The sequence below is a fragment of the Danio rerio genome, chromosome 24 (genome assembly GCF_049306965.1).
Source record: "Danio rerio strain Tuebingen ecotype United States chromosome 24, GRCz12tu, whole genome shotgun sequence".
NCBI lineage: Eukaryota > Metazoa > Chordata > Actinopteri > Cypriniformes > Danionidae > Danio > Danio rerio.
The window spans coordinates 24,776,058-24,796,045 of NC_133199.1; the positions used below are offsets into that span (position 1 = coordinate 24,776,058).

The 19,988-nt window shown below is 33.7% G+C and overlaps 2 protein-coding genes and 1 long non-coding RNA gene across 6 annotated transcripts in view; 1 reads left to right on the forward strand and 2 right to left on the reverse strand.

Annotated features, from left to right (window-relative positions):
- LOC141380672 (uncharacterized) overlaps positions 1 to 11,877 on the forward strand; it is a 23,601-nt gene extending 11,724 nt beyond the window's left edge. Inside the window, exon 3 of the long non-coding RNA XR_012399311.1 lies at positions 11,817 to 11,877. This is a non-coding gene — a long non-coding RNA (uncharacterized lncRNA). The remainder of the gene's footprint in view (positions 1 to 11,816) is intronic.
- The window catches only part of si:ch211-161h7.4, a 15,606-nt gene extending 3,443 nt beyond the window's left edge, over positions 1 to 12,163 (reverse strand). Inside the window, exons 1-14 of one of the 4 annotated variants that reach the window (XM_073940659.1) lie at positions 11,841 to 12,163; positions 10,801 to 10,844; positions 10,635 to 10,705; positions 10,315 to 10,503; positions 7,745 to 7,946; positions 7,587 to 7,667; positions 7,413 to 7,478; positions 7,177 to 7,332; positions 5,912 to 6,354; positions 3,781 to 4,161; positions 2,070 to 2,600; positions 1,372 to 1,993; positions 1,151 to 1,233; positions 861 to 1,019 (exon numbers count right to left, since the gene is read on the reverse strand). In XM_073940659.1, the coding sequence (XP_073796760.1) occupies positions 861 to 1,019; positions 1,151 to 1,233; positions 1,372 to 1,993; positions 2,070 to 2,600; positions 3,781 to 4,161; positions 5,912 to 6,354; positions 7,177 to 7,332; positions 7,413 to 7,478; positions 7,587 to 7,667; positions 7,745 to 7,946; positions 10,315 to 10,503; positions 10,635 to 10,705; positions 10,801 to 10,844; positions 11,841 to 11,849 (3,037 nt within the window). In that variant the 5' untranslated portion in view covers positions 11,850 to 12,163. Of the gene's footprint in view, positions 1 to 860; positions 1,020 to 1,150; positions 1,234 to 1,371; positions 1,994 to 2,069; positions 2,622 to 3,780; positions 4,162 to 5,911; positions 6,355 to 7,176; positions 7,333 to 7,412; positions 7,479 to 7,586; positions 7,668 to 7,744; positions 7,950 to 10,314; positions 10,504 to 10,634; positions 10,706 to 10,800; positions 10,845 to 11,840 lie in introns of all 4 variants that reach the window. The other 3 variants (XM_005162726.6, XM_073940658.1, XM_701428.10) reach the window with 3 other exon arrangements.
- A 1,852-nt stretch (positions 12,164 to 14,015) lies between these two features.
- On the reverse strand, positions 14,016 to 18,951 carry si:ch211-161h7.5. The gene is made up of 8 exons (XM_009297410.5): positions 18,912 to 18,951; positions 18,692 to 18,797; positions 17,200 to 17,344; positions 17,005 to 17,118; positions 16,199 to 16,343; positions 15,970 to 16,118; positions 15,302 to 15,441; positions 14,016 to 14,414 (listed from the first exon to the last, which is right to left on the reverse strand). Exons 2-8 carry the CDS (start codon positions 18,789 to 18,791, stop codon positions 14,260 to 14,262), a joined length of 948 nt encoding a protein of 315 aa, XP_009295685.2. The 5' UTR covers positions 18,792 to 18,797; positions 18,912 to 18,951; the 3' UTR covers positions 14,016 to 14,259.
- Between the last annotated feature and the right edge of the window lie 1,037 nt (positions 18,952 to 19,988).

Here is a 19,988-nt window from a genome sequence, read left to right on the forward strand (position 1 = left end):
AAAGTAATAGTTGAAAACTGCTACAACTAATAAATCATTACATTGACCCAACGGAAGGTAAGGCACCATAAATGTGCTGATCTGTGGTTTGTCTTATGGATTTGCCATTTCAAAAGCCCTAAAGTTCTGCAAATATGTATAAGAGCAAGTACACTGTAGTATTAGAGACTTTAAGTTCTAGAGTCCCATGAATTATGGACCAAGCTATCAGTTTTCTCATCTGTTCTTTTTTAAAGCTCCCCGACTTAGTAAAAAAAAAACAATAGATGAAATTAAGATACTCCATAAGATTACTTAAATCAATAATAAGCATTAAGAAAATAAAACAACTAAGTGGCAGGAAGCACATATGTCCTATTTAAGATAGTTCCCATCAGCTTCTACTTTGAAGTTATAAGCTATATGAAATTCAAAAGGCTTCTCGTATTTAGACTTTCAGAAATAACCCACATTCTATGAAAACAAAAAGCCAAAAGGTTAATACTGATTTTAATTATGTAAGCAGCATAAATAAATTATTAAATAAATGTATACATGAAGTAAAACTTGTTTGGTAACCTAGTAACCAACATGCAAAAAGGAGAGCACAGAGTTTATTCACCAAATGTGTTTCCATCTCCCATTATAGGCATAAAAAACACCTTAAGCAAGCATAAAAAATTTTTTTCAAATATTTTTTGTCTATGTCATTTGCATCATTAATTTCTCATGCAATACTTTGAAATGTGCATTAACACAGAGTGATGGAAACCCAGTTAATGAGAGGGAAGACAATAATAAAAACCAAGTGAAATGCTTTGCCTGTAACATGGCTACCGATATGTGAAATAGTCTTGTGTGTAGACAATGTTTTAGTTTACTTTTAGAAGCTGGGGGCCACAGGTGAGCAAACCACGCATGGAGGTTGTTCCAATCCTCATCTTCTAGCACAACAGGCTGCAATGGAGGGCCACAGACATCACAGCGTGCCAACACCCGTGCAGTCTGTCGCACATGAGTCATTCTAGATGAAGGCAAATCTGAAAATAATGGGGTGGGGGGCGGGGTTAACGTTACCATTCAGCTGTTTTATAAATCTAATTTTCCAATTTCATTTGGCAGGAGGGAAATGACACATTGCAAGCTTAAATTACATTGTATGAGAGCTCACCAACATCATCATCATCATCATCCTCCTCATCGTGTTGCTGAAGCTCAACCATTGAAGATGGCCCACTTCTGAAATCAATGTCACTGCAAAACAAACCAAACAAACTCATTGGAGAGGCAGAACATTTTAAACTGTACTATCAGCGATTGCCACCATTTTTATAAGCAGAGTCAAGAAAAGTATGTGACTACATACTTAGATTGTTTTATAGAAGAACTTACACATCAGATAATCTGTTACAACCACTGGAAACCCGGACACTGGTTTTATTTGTGGTTGCTGATGGCTGCACAGTAACACCACTGGTGAAGCCCAAGGACATGTGGCTCATTCCCTGCATCTGATCATCAGTGTGGGCCATAGTCTCACTCGAGTGATCCGACTGGTCCTCAAGAGAGTGAAGGAGGTTTCTGCGACCGAGCTTTCTGTGCCTTTGTCCACTTTTGACCATGCTTTTATTTTTAGCAGAAGCAAAAATGGCATTCATTGAGGCTAAAGAGCGTTTGATTGATTTTGGTGTGTTGACGATCTTTCGTTTTATGTTCTTGGCATGATTCTTTGTTTTTTGTGATTTTGCTGAATTTCCTTTCTTTTTAGGAATGTTTGATATTTTGTTTGGACTGTGTTGGGACTTTTGTGGAGGGGGACTGCATGGTGGTGGAAGCTCATTGGCTGTTTCTTGAGACTGTGGTGTCTCCCACCAATTGGAAGGAGCTTTTCTTTGTCTTTTCTGTGGATTATTGTCTGGTTCAGAAACCTCCGGCATTCTAAAAGAAGATGAAAGCCGTTTCTTTGCAGATCCAGTGTCTCGCGAGTAGACAGAGTCAAACACTCTCTTCTCACCTGTTCAAAAGAAAAAAATGTAAGAACAAAAAAATTTCGATTTAGGAATGAGGAATTCGTTTAGGAATGAGTTTACCTGCTAGAACGCTGTGTTGCCTGCGAGGACTACACCATTCTGGACTATTTTCCAGAGCATTGTCATTCAGACCAGATCCCACTTCCTGACTTGAGGTTGTCAGTGGAGCGGCTGTTGGTTTTTGTTTCCTCTGACCACCTTTTTTCTTGGGTGTCTTTTTCTCAGCTCCAACATCGCGTCCATTGGCACCTGCTATTACCTTTTCAGTACTGTCCGACACATTGCAACGCTTCTGTTTCTTTTTGTTCTCCTGGACAGGCCTGAAAGACGGTGTTTCATCTGAATCAACAGCAGGTGTTTTGTTTGTTGCTGTTTTTGTGCTGGCTTTTGGCCTTTGTGTTGTACACGTCACATGCTTTGGCTGAAGATCTGTGGTACTTTCATTTGGGCTGGTGAGCCACCATTGTCCTGGAGGATTTCTCTTCCTCTTTACACACAAAGGACTGTCTGAAGAGATGTCTGATAAAATTGGTGGTGGATCCTTTGGTTTCGGTTCCACTGTTTTTGTTTCTTTTCTCTTCTGCTTTTTGACTGGAGATTGTTTATTCAGAACTATAATACACAAGGGAGAAAAAAAAAGATCGCGTATAAATAGTTTTCATCAGCAAAATTGGTTATCAGTTGTCAGAGATGCCCAATCACTTGAAAGTGTTTGATTTCTTTGTAACTAAAACAACACATTTGCATTTACTTTGTTTTTTTATATTATTATATTTTTATTATATTTTTTATATTATTATATTATATTTAATTATTTTTAAAAATCCTGCTAATTATTTTGTAAAGCCACTCATAAAAACCGCTTAATGTCAAGCCAGGGTAATGCATATTTTAATTGGTGAAAAATAAGACGTATTTATATAGCATATTTTTCATTTTCAGCTTAGCTTAACTTAAGTTTGGTGTTTATAATACGTTTACACACCCAATTATGTTTATCATTTGTTTTTTACTTTCATTTATTTTTTTTATTCTGAACACTGTTAAATTTACAGAATTTGTTGTTGGAGGGGGAGCAGGTTTATTATTATAATAAGAAAATTTTAGAGATATGGGTATAATCTTTTGTTGTTGTTTTTTACGTTTTCTTTTATTAAATTGAATGAAATATCAATTCTGATTGTCAGGGGTATTGACAAATGTTATATCATATATAACAAGTATATACTGTATACAAATGACTGTTTTAAGAAATAGATAATTGAATCACTAGCTATGTTTCCATTAGCCTATTTTTTATGTGAATTATAGAATATTGTGTTTGTCTTGACAAAAAGACCAATATGTGAATACAATTGAAAATGTTTTTGAAAATATATATTTGAAAATACATTTTGAAAACTGTCTGAGCGAGTGCCCAAAGATTAGTATTCCAGTTTTGCGCACAAGTTTAATTCACATCTTTGGAAGGAAATATATAGCTATGCAGTCAATAAATTAAAAAATGGCTTCACAAAAAAACTATAGTAGTAGTATAATCTATAGTTTTGTTCTAAGATGCACAAGGTTTTGCTCTACCAATGTTTAAAACTTGCACCTTGTCAAAACATCAATGATGTTATGTTAATGTGACTTTAATTTACATTATAATGTTCTTTTCTCTCAATAACAGAACCGTGATTGAGCCAAAGTGAATTGAAGACAGATGATTTCCAGATTTCTTGAAAACACTGTATAGCTGCATAATTAAGCCAGTGCCAGAAAAACTGACCTGTTCTTTGTTCTTCCTCTTGCTCGCTGATGGCAGGTGAAGGTTCATGCTCTTGCTCCTCACAGGAAGGATGCACCAACACTATTTGTTGTTTAGAACTTTGTTTCTTTGTCTTAGAGACACTGTCCTCCTTTTTGCTGTTCTTGCGATTTTTACTAGATTTCACTGAGTTAGCAGTGTGTAGATCTGCTACAACATTGACTTTATTGGATTCCTTCTTTGCTTTTGACCTTTGTCTCCCCTGGTTAGATGATTGTGTGGATTTCTTTGTAGTTCTAGACTCCGCAACTGGGATTTCTTTGCTGCCACCGGTTTCAGTTTGACCATTTTTTTTAGTAAGTTCAGCAGGCTCAGGTGGCTTGCTATTTCTACGTCTCATTCCTGCAAAAAAATGCACAAAAAATTACTAAATTTAATTAAAGGTTATAATATCTAAATATATTTTGCAATAGTGAATATATAAAAATGATAAGTATACTGTTAAAGAATATGCACTAATACAGAGCTTTCAAAATGTACAAATGTTTAAGTGTCACAGGAAAGGTTTTACATCTACTAAAACACTTTTTAATACTTGTATTAGCAAAAATATTTAATTTCCTTTAATGTGAAATTAAAGTTAAATATTTTCTAATAACAAAAATAATTCTTTAAAAGATATATCATCGTTTTCTTATTATCAATAATAAGAAATATTACATAAGCACCTAATAACAGTATTTGAGATTTCAGAAGAACCGTAACACAAAAGATTGAGTAACAGCAGAAAATTCAACTTTACCACCAAAGAAGTAAACAACCTTTAAACGATTTTCTAAACTTATGCTGAATTCTAAATGTATTGTTTACAGTATTTACTTTTAATTGAACTAATGCCTTGGTAACCATAAGACACTTCTGTTAAAAAACAATTAAAAAATAACTTGTCGGCAAATCTATTTTTTATCACATGCAATTAAATTATTAACCTTCCAAAACATTTGGGTTCCAAGATTTCTACAGGTTTCATCAAGTCAAATTTAAGACTTATTAAGACCATTATCAACTAAATTTCACTTACACAAGGCTAAATGTGAATTTTTTTTTTTGAACGGCCCAGTTAAAACATAAAAAAACATTAAAAACAAAATTTTATTGTATGGAAGACAAATAAATCATATTGGTAAATAGAGTTAATAAATACATTTTGTTAAAACTTTAATCGAGATGGAATGTTAGTTATTGGGTGAGTATTGGCACAATTGGGTAGCTTTACAGGGACATGGGAAAATGAAGACCTACAACACAATACTTCAGGGAATTTTAGGGTGCTTTCACACTGGTGAATCAATTCAGTTTTTCCGAAGCAGGGATTAAAATTGTTACATTGTTGCGGTTCGCTTTCACACGGCAAAGTTTCTAAACGGACCAAAAGAACTAAAACAAGTCACGTGTGAGTAAACTCTCCTCACCTAGGTCAGTTTCATGGTTTATTTTACCATGAGTCCAGATCAGCTGTCACTCAGGGTGGTGGTTTAATGGTGTTTGACAAGGTGCACGCGATGTGTCTGAAGAGCGAGGACGAATGCGGTGGGGAAGGATGAAAAGGGTCTGCGAAGTACTTGAGGACCGGGAGGGAGAAGCGCAATTTCCGGGAGATTTTCACTCATTTGCGGGCATCCGGTAGTCTCAATAGTGCATTTGCGGGAGACTCCTGAAACCTCCGGAAGACTTGGGATGTCTGGAATGATCTCCTGCCCTACTCATAATTCTCTCTTCATATAGCTGTAAGCCTATTACATATCCATGAAACACTGTGATATAACCGGGCTCGGATCGTATTGCTTTCTCACTACAATCGATCCGCTCCAGAGTTTGTTTCAATGGAGCCGAGACCACCTCATTCAAGTGATCTCGGACCGATTGTTTTGGCACGGATTGGAGCGCGATTGCTGGATTCACATATGCCAAACGAACCATGTTAACTGGGCAAACGAGACTGGTTCCGAAACATAAGTCTACATGTGAAAGCACCCTAAGACTTTTTAAGACCTAATACTTTACTTTACAAATTAAGAACCCCACGGATACCCTGTATGGTATACTGCATTTTCCTACATAACCAATGTAAGATTTGACAAAAGTGATTTACCTGCTGGCACTGCTTTGTGTTGCTGTACATTTTGAGTTGATGCTTGATCACAGACCCTTTCCTCCAGTGTTTCAGTTACAGTATCTGCTCCATCTTCTACAGCGACATCAGACACGGAGTCTTTGGCAGCCTTTTTTGAAGCCTTTCCACGTTTTCCTTTCAGTTTTTGTTTAGCAGACTCAACTTGCACTTGTTTTTTTTTAGCATCCGCCCCATGCCGACTGGCAGGATGAGCTTCACTCTGTGAGAGCTGATCTGCTGAAAGTGGCTCAGTAAGCAAGTTCTCCTTCATAATGTCTGCTGGGACAGGTCTTTTATTTTTGCTGCCATCTGCCTTCCGAGGAATGATAAAAAGTACAGGAGCCTCATCATCCAGGATCATGAAGTCCTCCTCTAAATCTGCAGGTGGAGGAGCTGCTGAAACGGCTGCTTGTTTCCTGGAACTTATTAATAGAATTGTGTTAGGGTTGAGATAAAGTAACAACGGTTGCTCCATTATGTTTATTTAGAATATTCCCTTGGACATATTGTTATATAGTCGATTATGATTGTAAACAGACATCAAAGTTTGAAAGAAAGAAAGTACATGATAAATGAATTTATTTCCTCCTAAAAAAGGCAATCACTTAAAATGATTAACCAACTATATACATCATGATTACTTCATTTCAAATTATGTTTAGGGGAACTTGCATTTAAAAAAAAGTGACACAAATAATGTTAAATAATAAGATTACGCTACAAAATAACTATATACATGGTGAAAACTGACAAAGGTAAATTTGCCTTGGTGCTTTATTTTTTATCCATCATGAAAATAATAAAATCCATCACAAACATCAATGGCAAAAGCTCTTTTGAGTCGTGCTATGTTCCTCCAGTTTATTTTTTCTATAGAACAGTAATATTCAAAAAGTGCATAATATTGCTGCAGAAAGATTCGATTTGAGTGTCTGTGATTATTCATGGCCTCGTGAAATTTACTTGTTAAATCTAACAAGCTACCTTTTAATATTTGATGGATACATTTTAAAGAGAAAATGTCTCATATTTAGGGTATATGTGAAACAAGTTTGCATAACGTCAATCTATGATCTTCAATGCCATCCCATGAACAATGTCTACTTGAACGCTCAATCAGAAGTTCTAAAAGCGTTTGAGGGTTGTGTTGTCGACAGTCAAGAAAAGCAAATCCTCTTTGCATGCTCTACCAAATGATGAATAACAGAAGCAGTTTAAGCTTAGAATGTCACATTGAAACTCACCATGGGGATTTAGGCATCAAAGCCTTTTTAAGCTTGTGTTGGAAAGACAGTCCTCTGACTGAATCCTCTGCCACCTGGTTCTGGCATTGCTCAGCCTCAAGTTTATCTTCACACTCCTCAAGCAAAACAGGAGAAATCTGATTTGGATCTTCATCCCTTAATAATCAAAAAGTGGATTCAATGAGACTAATAAGAAAACAACTTAGATGCAACATTACAAAATTAGTTTTCTTTACATCAATTCTGGAGATGAAGACTGGGTTGCTTGCACTGGTGCTCTATTGTTTTCTGCTGTCTTCATGCTGAAAAATAACATTTTGGTTACTTCAAAATTTACTGCAATGAAACGGGTATGAAATTAAACATACACTTGAATGCTACAATGCTGATGTTACACATTAATATCTGACCTTGATAATGCGTCAGCATTTGGTTTAGTAGTTTTCCTAAACTCAAGCTTTTCCGGTGGTGATGCCAGAGACCCACTATCCCTTCAAAGCAGAGATAATACCAGTTAGGCAACGAGACAACACAAACAATAACAGTTACCAGTCTATTTTACCCTTACATATTGAGTGATTCCTTCACTGCTTCTGACTGTTGTGTGCAGGACGCCTCACTTATGTCTCCACCAATGGGTTCCTCATCCTCAACTCCAAATAGAAGTGGATCAGCCACAGGCCTCACTCCATTCATCGTTTTATCCCTTTCAGTTTCCAAAACAATAGGGCTGGAAGTCTTTATGGGAGCGATTCCTTTAAATGGACTCTCTTCTAGAAAAAAAAACGTATCAGTTGTAACAGAAAGTATTAACTGCAGATGATAAGATTAATAGCGAGCCATTTTAAACAATGATTAAAAAATGAAAAGATAACATGGTTGCCAAGTAAAATTACAGTTAGACCAGCAATAATTGGTCCAAAACATGTAGCACATTTAACTGTATGTTTTTAGATTTACATTTACAATTTCTTGTAATTCTTTAGTATTATGATACGTTATTTTTAACTTAATTAACTTAATTATTGTTTGTTACAATTAAACTTTTTTGACAAATACAAATATATATTTTAAGATTTAATCTTTTTGTTTTAGTCATTAGTGGCAAATAATTGCACTGAAATCATAAATTTAGGTATTTCAGAAGCATTTTTATTACAATAGGTAATATTAAAGGTGCAGTAGGTGATTGTCTTCAGAAACATTTTTTGTTTTGCTGGTTGAAAGTCTCTTTACATTTCAATAGAACTGATTAAAGTAAATGATCTAAATGTATTTATATGTATTTTATTTTTATATTCTGGGTGAGGCAGACTCAAACTGTCAGTTAACAAGTTTAAATGTGTATTTTTGTGCAGCCTCTTTACGCAGATCCGTCATTTGTGCGTACACATGAAGCATGCCACCTACAGATGACAGAGAGACATCAGGCAACTCTGCAACCTGAAAGACTTCTTTCTAAAAGACCAACGTGGCCTTGTAAACATAAAAAGAAAGATTGTTTTTGAACATAGTGTGCTTTTTTATAAATGAAGTTATATGCACAGAAGTGTGTTTCAACCAGTGAAAATGTCCGGCAAAATATTGACTTCACGGAGTACCTTTTACAGCATTGATAAGATTTAATATAAGTTAAATAAAAAAATTGTTAAATAAACCTGAGCATTCATTTAGTTGTTCAAATGTAAAAGGAGATAAAAACAACTGATGTACGAGGATCAACAAACACAAGGGAAAATGTAGTCACTCATTGTCTTGGTAATGTAAGTGTAATGTAAAACGATGGCAGGATATTTCTGTTTTTAGCACTCCATCTGATTTTATTCAGTTGAATAACGAAACATTAGTAAATAGCGTTCTTCCGCCTAACCAGCTTTACTGAGGTTAAGTTTGATTTATATTCACACATTCCTAAATTTTTGAACAGTGACAACTTGTGCCACTCTCCCAATATCAGGTCTGATTAATAGACAGTGAACAATTTTGTATTTTGTAGTCATTGGCTGGTTATATGATTTCACTATTAAGAATTTGCAAACTACCTTACCTACCAACTCTTGCAAACAAGAACCGTGATTTTTTTGCCTAAAGAAAAGATCACGATTTTCTCAGGATTCTTTAGATACAAAATAAAGGTTAATATAAGTGGGCTTTTATTATTGTTAGTCTCAAACATGTGGTAAAACAGACTTTGCGTAGCGGTACTGTTGGTTAAAATGCACACTTTTGTATAGACTTGGAATGGTGGACTTGAACAGACTTTAGATTTGTCCTGGTCATTAATGCAGATGATAATTCTGATGTTGAATTATTGTGTTTGAGACATATGCTTACAATCTGTCATTTTTCTGCTTAAAATCTGTTACTGATGTGATTTTCGTGAATACAGAAGACTGGGTGGGAATTTTTGCATTTCGGTGGGTTTTGGATACTTTTTGGGCTGGAATCAGTCAGCTACATCTAACAACACTGTGCACGCTTTCGGTTTCATTTACACCGCTAAGAGCGGTTCACTTCCCGCGCGGCTCGCAAACGATCACTCTGTGCCACAAACTGAATGTTATTTGCTACTTTATTACCTGTTACTAACAGCCTTCATTGAGAGGCATGCGCGCGCCCGCCCTCCCTGTGGTATCAGCTGACGCTCAGCTTACATCACGTGTGATTTTGCGGTCGCAAATACATCATTACATGAAGACAGAAATGACATTTTTGAGGTGAATTATATCTTATAAATACAGCATGTGACTCTTTCAGTACCAGTAGGAGGTGTCCACGTTGCTGAACATGGCGTGTAAAACAATGTGAAGACTTGTGCGGCCACCACTGCTTCTCTCCTAACCTTGAAAATATGATTGACAGAATCGTACAAATGCTGGATTAAGATCGTCAAGGGGGTCAAATCGAGATCGGGATCTTTTTACGATTAATTGCGCAGCTCTAATTTATGATATGTTAAAATCATATTGTTTATCAAAATAAGAACAACAATTAATCACTTCTTGATGCAGTACTTGGTTTACCTCATACAGTTTGCTGTATATGCTTTCCCTCTATTTATATGGAGCTTTATATGGACATTATAAATGTGCAGATTCAATGCAGGTTTATAATGCTGCATAATGTGATTGATATTACCTTTATCCATTTGTTCATCCTCTTCAATGCTGTTTTCTTGGATCAAAGCTTCTTTGTGTTCCACTACAACCTGTTTAGATGATGCATTCTGCATTTCTGAACTAGATGAACTTTCACTTTTCTTTTCACCATTTACAGTGTTTTTGGGCAAGGGTGAAAGCAGAGGCAAACCCAAATCAGAGTCAGCATCTATCATTAACAGCAACAAAGAAGAATTGTGTGTCATACAATGGGTGTGATACAATGGGCAATTGGCAAAATGACAAGATAGCAGTGAAATGACATGTTCAGCAATTAGATAAATGCAAGAATAAAATTACCAATTTCATCAAAAAGCTTGTCAATGTCACGCAGGCTAAGGACCTCGTTCACCTTGTAATCAGACGTGGCTCTGAAAATCAGCAGCAACATGTAATATGACATGTGTCTTAAGATATTAATTTGCAATATGTTGTTTTTTACTTACTCTAGTAGTTCATTACTTACATTTCATGTCCTTGGTAATAATGCAGTTTCTTTTTCGCTTTGACCTAAAAAAAAGCAAATAATTCAAACAAGTTCATAAGAAGAAGCACTACATAATATAAACAAAAAGTTATTTTTTGACATTTTTCATGCAGTGAACACATTCATTTTGATGTAATGCTTTGTAAAATAAAGTCTCTTCTACTCTCTAAGCCTGATTTTATTTGATTAACAATACAATGATTGCAACCTGTGAAATTGATACAAATTTATAAGAAATTTCATATTTATAATTATATTTGACTCATATTTATGATTATATTTGTATTTATTGTAAAAGTATAAACACAATACATTTATTAAATACCATTTAAAGAAATAAAAAAATGTATTTATCAATTATAGATAATTATTGCTCAATTATAACTGAGTCATAATAATGACAGAATATACAATTAATAATCTAACATAATTACAATATTACATATTACAAAAAAACTAATATAATAATATAGATTTTTCCCTTTACAAATAATAAATACCAGGCTATATTTATAGCTTTATTAAATTGATTACAATTCATATAAAAGCTGTAATATTGTGAAACAGTATGTTTTGCAAACAGTGACACGTTTTGTTTTCAATATTCTTTGAGGGAAAATTTTAAAGAACAGCATTAAAAATCTAAAACAATCCATTGGTTTTGGTTAGAATGTAAGGTTAAAAATCTTTCCTGTCACTTCTGCTTAATTTAATTTGTTTTATAATAGTAAAATAATGAATAATACGCAAATGTTGACATGATAAACTGCTTTAGGTTGCAACCGAACAACCATTTTGATGTCAACCAACGTAAATGTCACCGCGCCACTATTTTCGTTTAGAAGACAGCGGTTACGTCTTAAAAACCTTAGTGAAATGCCTATTAATAGTATTTTAGAGCCTGTGGTGCCCTAAATACTGTCTAATTAGTGAGCTCAGTTGTTTTTGAGAAGCGACCACTGACAGACTATTTTATAAGTGATGTTTTTTCTCAGTTACGTTTAGGCTTAACTACTGACCTGCGACATTGTGGTGAAGTCCAGCCCTGGATAAAAGGTATATATGTCCGCCTGTAAAGCTTATAAACCCGTAAATAATCCGTTTTTTCGCCTCCTTCTAAACATGACTGTTAGCTGACTGCCATTAGTAGATAACATTGTACTCTTCTTTGTTTAAACAACAGTCTCGATGCTGATGTACGACCATTACATTTATTATAGCTTTATGCTCAAAATATCTGAGGAAATTAAGTATTTAAATGCTAATATCTCACGAAATAACTTAATATGTTGCATAGAGTCCGTCACTGTATCTGGCCCACAACAACAACACAAATTCTCCCGCTCATTTTTCTTCCTGTGCGGGAGGAAGAGCCACAATGAAATGCTGCCACCTACAGCCGCGGAGTGTTTCATAGCGTTGACGCAGAACCATAGATCAGAGGTACCCAAACTTTTTCTTATGAAGGGCCGAAAACTAATCTAGTTTGAGGGTGGTGGGTTTGCGGTACGGTAAATATACCAAACTGTAAAGTTGTCAATGTAATTTCCTAATTTATTTTTATAAGACATTAAATAATTTATTATAAAATTTTATCAATGCTATAATTTATTACATTGAAAATACTTTGATTGTATTATTAATTATACAGTTTTGCACATTTTATAATGAACATCTTAAAATAAAAAACATGAACATTCCCATTTATAACACAAAGAATATAATCATAAAGGCTGCATCCAGATACTATAACTCAGCCTTGATTCACTTGCTGATGTCTTCTGCAATGTCTGCTACATCCATCAAGTGAATTTATGTGTCTTTTTAATTTAACTCATTCACAACATTTAATTGAAACATTTAATTTAAGTTTGCTTTATTGTAGCTCAACAGTTAAAAAATTCAATTTATCTTAAATTAAAAACAACAATCTCTGTTAAAGGCATTCCCCCAAAATTCCCCAATACTCTCTCGCTGTTCCCAGATGTGATGGAGGACCAAATTAAAGGTTACTGTGGGCCAACTTTGGCCCGCGGGCCCTAGTTTGAGCATCTCTGCCATAGATAGACTCTAAGAAACTGCATCTCTGCCATAGATAGACTAGGAAACTGACTTCAAGATTTTACTACATTCAATTAAACATGATTAAGGCTGACAACCTTTGACTGGAAACTATACAAACTAACTAGTTCTAGTCTAAAAGTTTTTAAATAGCCTAAATGGTGGCAGGGCAGGCAAAACCCAGTTTTTTTCACATGACAGTTTTGATATTTTAAACTTTTCATAGCCTAAAGTTTTATAAAGATAACATCCAAAATGTATGTTTTGTCACAATTTAGTGCCAGGAGCTCAAGTGGAAAAAAGCACACTTTTCTTAATTATTAATTTATTTATAACTAAAATACAGTATATTAAAGGGATATTTTACTCAAAATTACCATTTACTCACCATATAGGCCTACTCACAAGGTTCCGAACCTTTATGAGTTTCTTTTCTGCAGAACAAAAACTAATTATATTTGGAGAATGCTGGATACTGATAGCAACAGACTTCTATAGAGGGGAAACTTACTAAAGAAACAATGCTGTAGGAGCCAGGATAAAAGTTTTTGCCTTTTTTATGTCTTTTTGGGCATCACTGTGTCTCAGTGGTAAGCACCTTTGCCTCACAGCAAGAAGGTCGCTGGTTCAAGTTCCAGATGGGCCAGTTGGCATTTCTGTGTGGAGTTTGCATGTTCACCCCGTGTAGGTGTGGGTTTCCTCCGGGTGCTTTGGTTTTCCCCACAGTTCAAAGACATGAGGTATAAGCGAATTGATTAAACTAAATTGGCCATACTGTATGAGAGTGTGTAAGAGTGTGGGTGTTTCCCAGTACTGGTTTGCTGCTGGAAGGGTATCCACTGCGTGAAACATATGCCAGAGTAGTTGGCAGTTTGGGTGGCGCTAGCTGTGGTGAACCCAGATAAAACTACAAAAATGCTTTACAAGATTGAGATACGTTTCTTAATAAGTTTTATAGCCACAAAAATACATTTTTTCATATAAAATAATTATTTATATTCATCATCATATGTACAAAAATCATATACAACTTGGGTAACTGGAAAACATATGGCAACCAATTATTGTTAAATTCCTTCACATCTCCCTTTTAAAATGCTGTCTCCTGACTTCACTTCTGAAACTTCCATATCTTCAGTTATTCATTATAATTTTATTGTTGTAGAAAACACACAGGTCACGGTCACTGTAAGATACTCAATACTGAAACCCCTTTACCCTGATATGAGTAATTCCTTTTGTGTAACTCACCTACACAAGCTTTGCATTTCATCACAAAATTTTCTCTATTATTTATCAAATGTACATATAAAATATACATACTTAAATGATTAAAAATAAATAATAATAAAAACATATTTTTGGATGATTATAAATTTAGAATTGAATCGTCTTTTGTTTTTCAGAGGTCTCCATCGGTAACACAGCTTCATCTGCATTCATGTCTCTGTAGAGAGGATGCTTAATGTGTCTCCAAATGACCAGCAAAACCTTGATCGCAAATAGTGCAGAAGCCAAACCCAGTAAAACAGCTGTGGAAAACAACACAAGATACGGTCATAAAATACTACAGTTTAGAAACACAACCATATAGCATTATGATTTTACACTGGCATTTAATAATTTGCTCTTACAAATGAGAACAACAGAAGTAAATATGGCAACTACAGAACACATATACAATTGAAGCCAAAATTATTAGCCCTCCTATGATTGTTTTCCTTTTCAAATGTTTCTCAAATAACGTTTAACAGAACAAGGAATTTGTCACAGTATTTCCTATAATTTTTTTCTTCTGGAGAAGAACTAATTTGTTTTGTTTAGGCTAGAATAACAGCAGTTTTTAATATTTTTAAAACCATTTTAAGGTCAATATTTTAGGTCAATGTTGTACAATGATTTGCTTAATTATCCTAACTTGCCAAATTAATTTAATTTTCCTTGTTAAGTCTTCAAAATGCCCTTTAAGCTGAATACTAGCATCTTGAAAAATATCTAGTAAAATATTCTGTACTGTCATCATGGCAAAAATAAAAGAAATCAGTTATTAGAAATGAATTATTAAAATTATTATGTTAAGGAAAAATAGACAAAATATTCTCTCTATTAAACAGAAATTGAGGGAAAAATATACAGGGGGGCTAGTAATTCAGGAGGGCTAATAATTCTGACTTCAGCTGTAACAATATAATAATATTTACTGTATTTTATATTAAATAAATGCAGCATTGGTGAGTAGAATAGGCTTCATTTAAAAAAAAACACAATATTAGATTATACAGTATATAAAGGAAATGTTATAGTAATTGAAAAGTGTTTTTTGTTTGTTTGTTTGTTTGTTTGTTTGTTTGTTTGTACAGAAATGTGATAGTGTTAGAGGACCTGAGAGTGTATTAGTGTACAACATTTTTTGGCTCACCTATGTAAATGCCATTTCTGCTCGGATCCGCAGAGTTAAAGTTCTTTGTCATGTTTCCACTCAAAGCCACGATAACAACAGGGTAGACAGTCAGAATGTATCGTAGGTGCTTCTCAAACACAAAAGTCTCCACAATGAACCTGTAAAATTAGAGGAACTATTAAATTAGAATTATTTTCAACAATTAACAACTTTTATTTATTTAAAGGTTAGTTCAGAAAACAGATTCTTATCATTTTAAACATATCTAAAATAAAACTCTATCCCTCTTAAAGAGTTATGTTTAAAAATCTTCTATCCACATTGTTCCATATATGATTACTGTTTCAAGTTATGAATAGTGCTTCTAGCTTAGGGAATTTCCATTCAAAAGAACCTACACAAATCACTTCAAAAAATAGGGCAGGTAATATCAAGTGTATCAGATTATTTTCTCTTTGTATTCCCGACAACAAATATATCCATGAGAAAATGCTTTTTAAGAGTTGAGATTATTCTTGGCCCAATGAAAGTAATTTGTTATTGATAAATTTCCTTTTACTATGAATGGACTGTAAGAGGAATAATGACACCTCATACGTTTTTTTTTACATTTTGCTGATTGTTTACAGCTTAACATAAATTGCTTACATAATGAAAAATAAATCTTAAAAATGAAAATATCTTACCAAGCAATAGCTTCGCCCAACAAAACAGAGAGAGAGACGGTCGCTGCATCTGAATCAGTCATTCCGGCTTCATATCTCAGCACAATAGTGAAGTTGATCAGGGTTGCAATAGTTGTCCATGTTGTATAAATTGCAATGCCGTTCTGAACCTGCAGGATTGGGTTACAATTAGTGTGACCTTTATAAAATTCTCAATGAAGATGCTGTTAATTTTTCCGTGGTATCTTACCATTATCCGGATGCACCAGAGGTCAACTTTATGATATTTGTTTAACCAGGATCCATGTTGTTTAAGGGCACGGCAGGTGAAGATTATGAGCAAATAGTTTGTGAAGGCAATCAAAGCAAGGAAAATCAGTGCAGCAATCATCACCCTGTGAACAAAGAAACAGGAGTTGTATTCACAACAGCTCAATTAATATAAATAGAGAGATAAATACGTGTAATTATGAATAAAGTCTTAAGTTACATGGGTAAATTTGTAGGAATAGCCATGATTCAAAATTAAGGATTCAAGTTTTATGACAAAAATTAAGTAAAGATCAAGATATATGTAGACTGTTTGTAATTGTTTTTATTTATTTTCTCAATATTTAGATTTTTTCCAGATTACAAAATTTCAAATTGTTAAACCTTGGCAAAATGTTGTTCTATTAAACCTTATATCAATGTAAAGCTTATTTATAAATCTTATTTTCTTAATTTCACCCTCATGACTTCTGTGGTCCAGGTTCACAAATATTATACACATGAATAGATAAAAATGTACAGAATGAATTATATTAAACTGCAAACAATTATAGATTTAACTTATATAAAATATTACAAAAATATTTGTATATGACATTGTATTTTATTTATTTATTTATTTATTTATTTATTTATTTATTGATTGATTGATTGATTGATTGATTGATTGATTGATTGATTGAAACATAGAACCTAAACATATTTTATTTCAATAGTCTAATTTCTAACTTGAAAAACTAAAACTAGTTATATATAAATATTATGTTTAAAATGACAAAGACTTACTCTCTGTCCCACAGAAGGAGCCAGCCAATGTTCAACAGCATGTTTATAATCCAGACGATGAAGAATGGATACGACAACACAGCAGGACTGCAGTACATCGGGCCATTAACACTCCTAAAAAACAAAAAACATACTGTAAATCAACTTCAGTCACATTATTATAAATGACATCTCGTTTTTGTGTTAAAGCTTTACCTCCTGCATGTAGTGGAGAGAATGTAAGCGATCATGAGCGACAGCCAGGTGTAAATGACACCCCAGATGGAGAAGGTCCATCCCGACGGAGTGACCTCAGTGTTATACTTGTTTGATATAGCGCTAGTGGTGTTACGAAATGGACCTGCAACATAGAATATATATAGGCTATATTATTTATTTATAAGTTATTTAATTCTCTGATTTAAAATGAAATTTTTATTACTTTAGTTTTGAGTGTCACATGATTTTTAAGGATCATCTGATTCTGGCGCATTTTTGCCATATACTTCAAAAAAGTAATTAATTAGTAATTAATTACATCAGTAAAATTAAGTAATTTAATTACATGACTCAATACTTAAAATCCCTATAAATCTTAACAGACAACTGAAATTTTAATATTTTAATCATTTAAATCTGAGTCAAAACAGGGCTGTTAACTTTATTTAAAACATGCAATAAGAAATTTTTAACATTATATTATGTATCAAAACAAAATCAAAATGTTAAATGTTTTAATGTAATGTAATTAAAGTAATATTTTATACATAACATATATTGTCACCAAGTTCTTGCACAATTGTTTTAGTTATTTAAATTGTTGTTTTAATTGAAAAATATAAATCTGGTGCAAATAAAATTGTAGTACAAAATAAATAGAACAAATTAATCTGCTTCCCTGAATGGATTTGTTTGATTTCTCTAAATGTGGTTAGGATTTTTACATTATTTGAAGCAAATACATTATTAGTAACTGATATTAGATTAACTAAAAAATAAATATGAAAAGTAATTTACTTTATTTTTTCCATGCGGAAGTATATTGAAGGACTTTTAATTTCAAGCGTTTCCGGTGCCATTACAAAATCGGTGCGTTTAAGGTCTGTTTTCTATAAAAAATCAGCGACCTCCTCTGTGTTATATCGATATAAAGTGGGTCTCTGATTGTAAAAGAAGCAATGCAAATAATTCATTTTTACCCACCATGTTCTAGAATATAAACATATTTTACCCCAGTATATTCAATAAATCCTGACGGGCGCGTGCATTTAAAGTCTTTTCATTTCATTTTACGCTTGAGCAACTAAATGAGCACTGAAGTCTATTTGACTGATTATATTTTAATGTCATTACAATATCGATGCTGCAAGAGGAACCGTATAAAATAGAAAAAAAAAATCACATTAACTGTTCACCGGAAAGTTTATTAGTATGGAAAGAAACATCAGCTCTGCATTTACCCTATCTCAGTAACTTTTTTCACTAATCACACCCAACAGTGATCTGGAGTAATAATGATAAAAAAACAGGGCTTAATAAATTTTTTATCTGCATTCAACAACAAAACAGATATTTTAAATTGTAATAATATATCACATTTTACAGTTTTTACTGTATTTGAGCAAAATCTGTTTGTTTGTTTGTTTTTTGTTTTACATTTAAAAATCTTACTGATACAAACTTTTGAACAATAGTGTGCAGCACATACCTTTTCCTGGTCCAGCAAGCACATTGAATACAATGCAGATAATGTACAACACAACAGAAAAGATGATGAGGGAAAGCCGAGCAACGCTGTGATCTCCCATTCTGAACTGCTGAAATACAGAAAAGAAAATATAAAATTATAAACTCAAAACTGAAGCACATTCACACAAACTAAGATCATCAAGTAACTATTTCAACAACAAAAAAAACATGTTCCTCACATGTGAAAGCAGCTGCAGTCTGAAAGCGAGCACTGAATGCAGAGAAGGAAGGTAACGTGACACTGTGAGGACTGAAAAACACAAATATAACACCCTGTGGGATGGTTTTATAAGCGGGCAGGTTGTGTAACTAATGACTGCACGTGTTGAATATGACATCTAAATACTGTACAGGTGTACAATGGCTGTCAAGGATACCATTTTTGCATTGCATACATTTCCGGTGGTTACAAAAAAGCCTTACACAACTTTTATGACTTTCACTTTACAATCCTTTTTTTTTTTTTTTTTTTTTTTTTGTCTAAACTCAAAACTAACCTTGAGTATATGTGTTTTTTAGATAACATCTTGCAAGGTTTAGTCATTAACCATGTGTTATAATGTCTTTAGGTAAGGAAAATACACATGGATGAACACATGATGATGATGATTATAAAAGTATTATTATGAAAATCAGACTATATCTAATTTTTTGTGTCATAAATGACAATGATTTTATGTAATGGAACATTTAATATTGTTATTATTTAAATCGTGCATCACCAATGTTTAAAATATTAGTATTTTTTTTCAATAAATGTAAAGTTCAAAAGATCAGCATTTATGCAAAGCTGTTGTAACATTTTACTTTCTACTGTCCAAACGTTTGGGAAAAACATTTTTAATAAAAACACATTAAACTCATCATAAGTGACATAAGACATTTATAATCTTTCAGATTATATATATATATTAAATGTATAATAAATAATCAGAAACATGGGATGGCACGGTGGTTCAGTGGTTAGCACTGTCGCCTCACAGAAAGAAGGTCGCAGGTTTGAGTCCCAGCTGGGCCAGTTGGCATTTCTGTGAGTTTGCATGTTCTCCCCGTGTTGATGTGGGTTTCCTCCGGGTGCTCTGGTTTCCCCCACAGTCCAAAGACATGCGCTATAGGTGAATTGAATAAACTAAATTGGCCGCAGTGTTTGTGAAAGAGTGTGTATGGATGTTTCCCAGTACAGGGTTGCAGCTGGAAGGGCATCCCCTCTGTATAGCATATGCTGGATAAGTTGGTGGTTCATTCTGCTGTGGTGA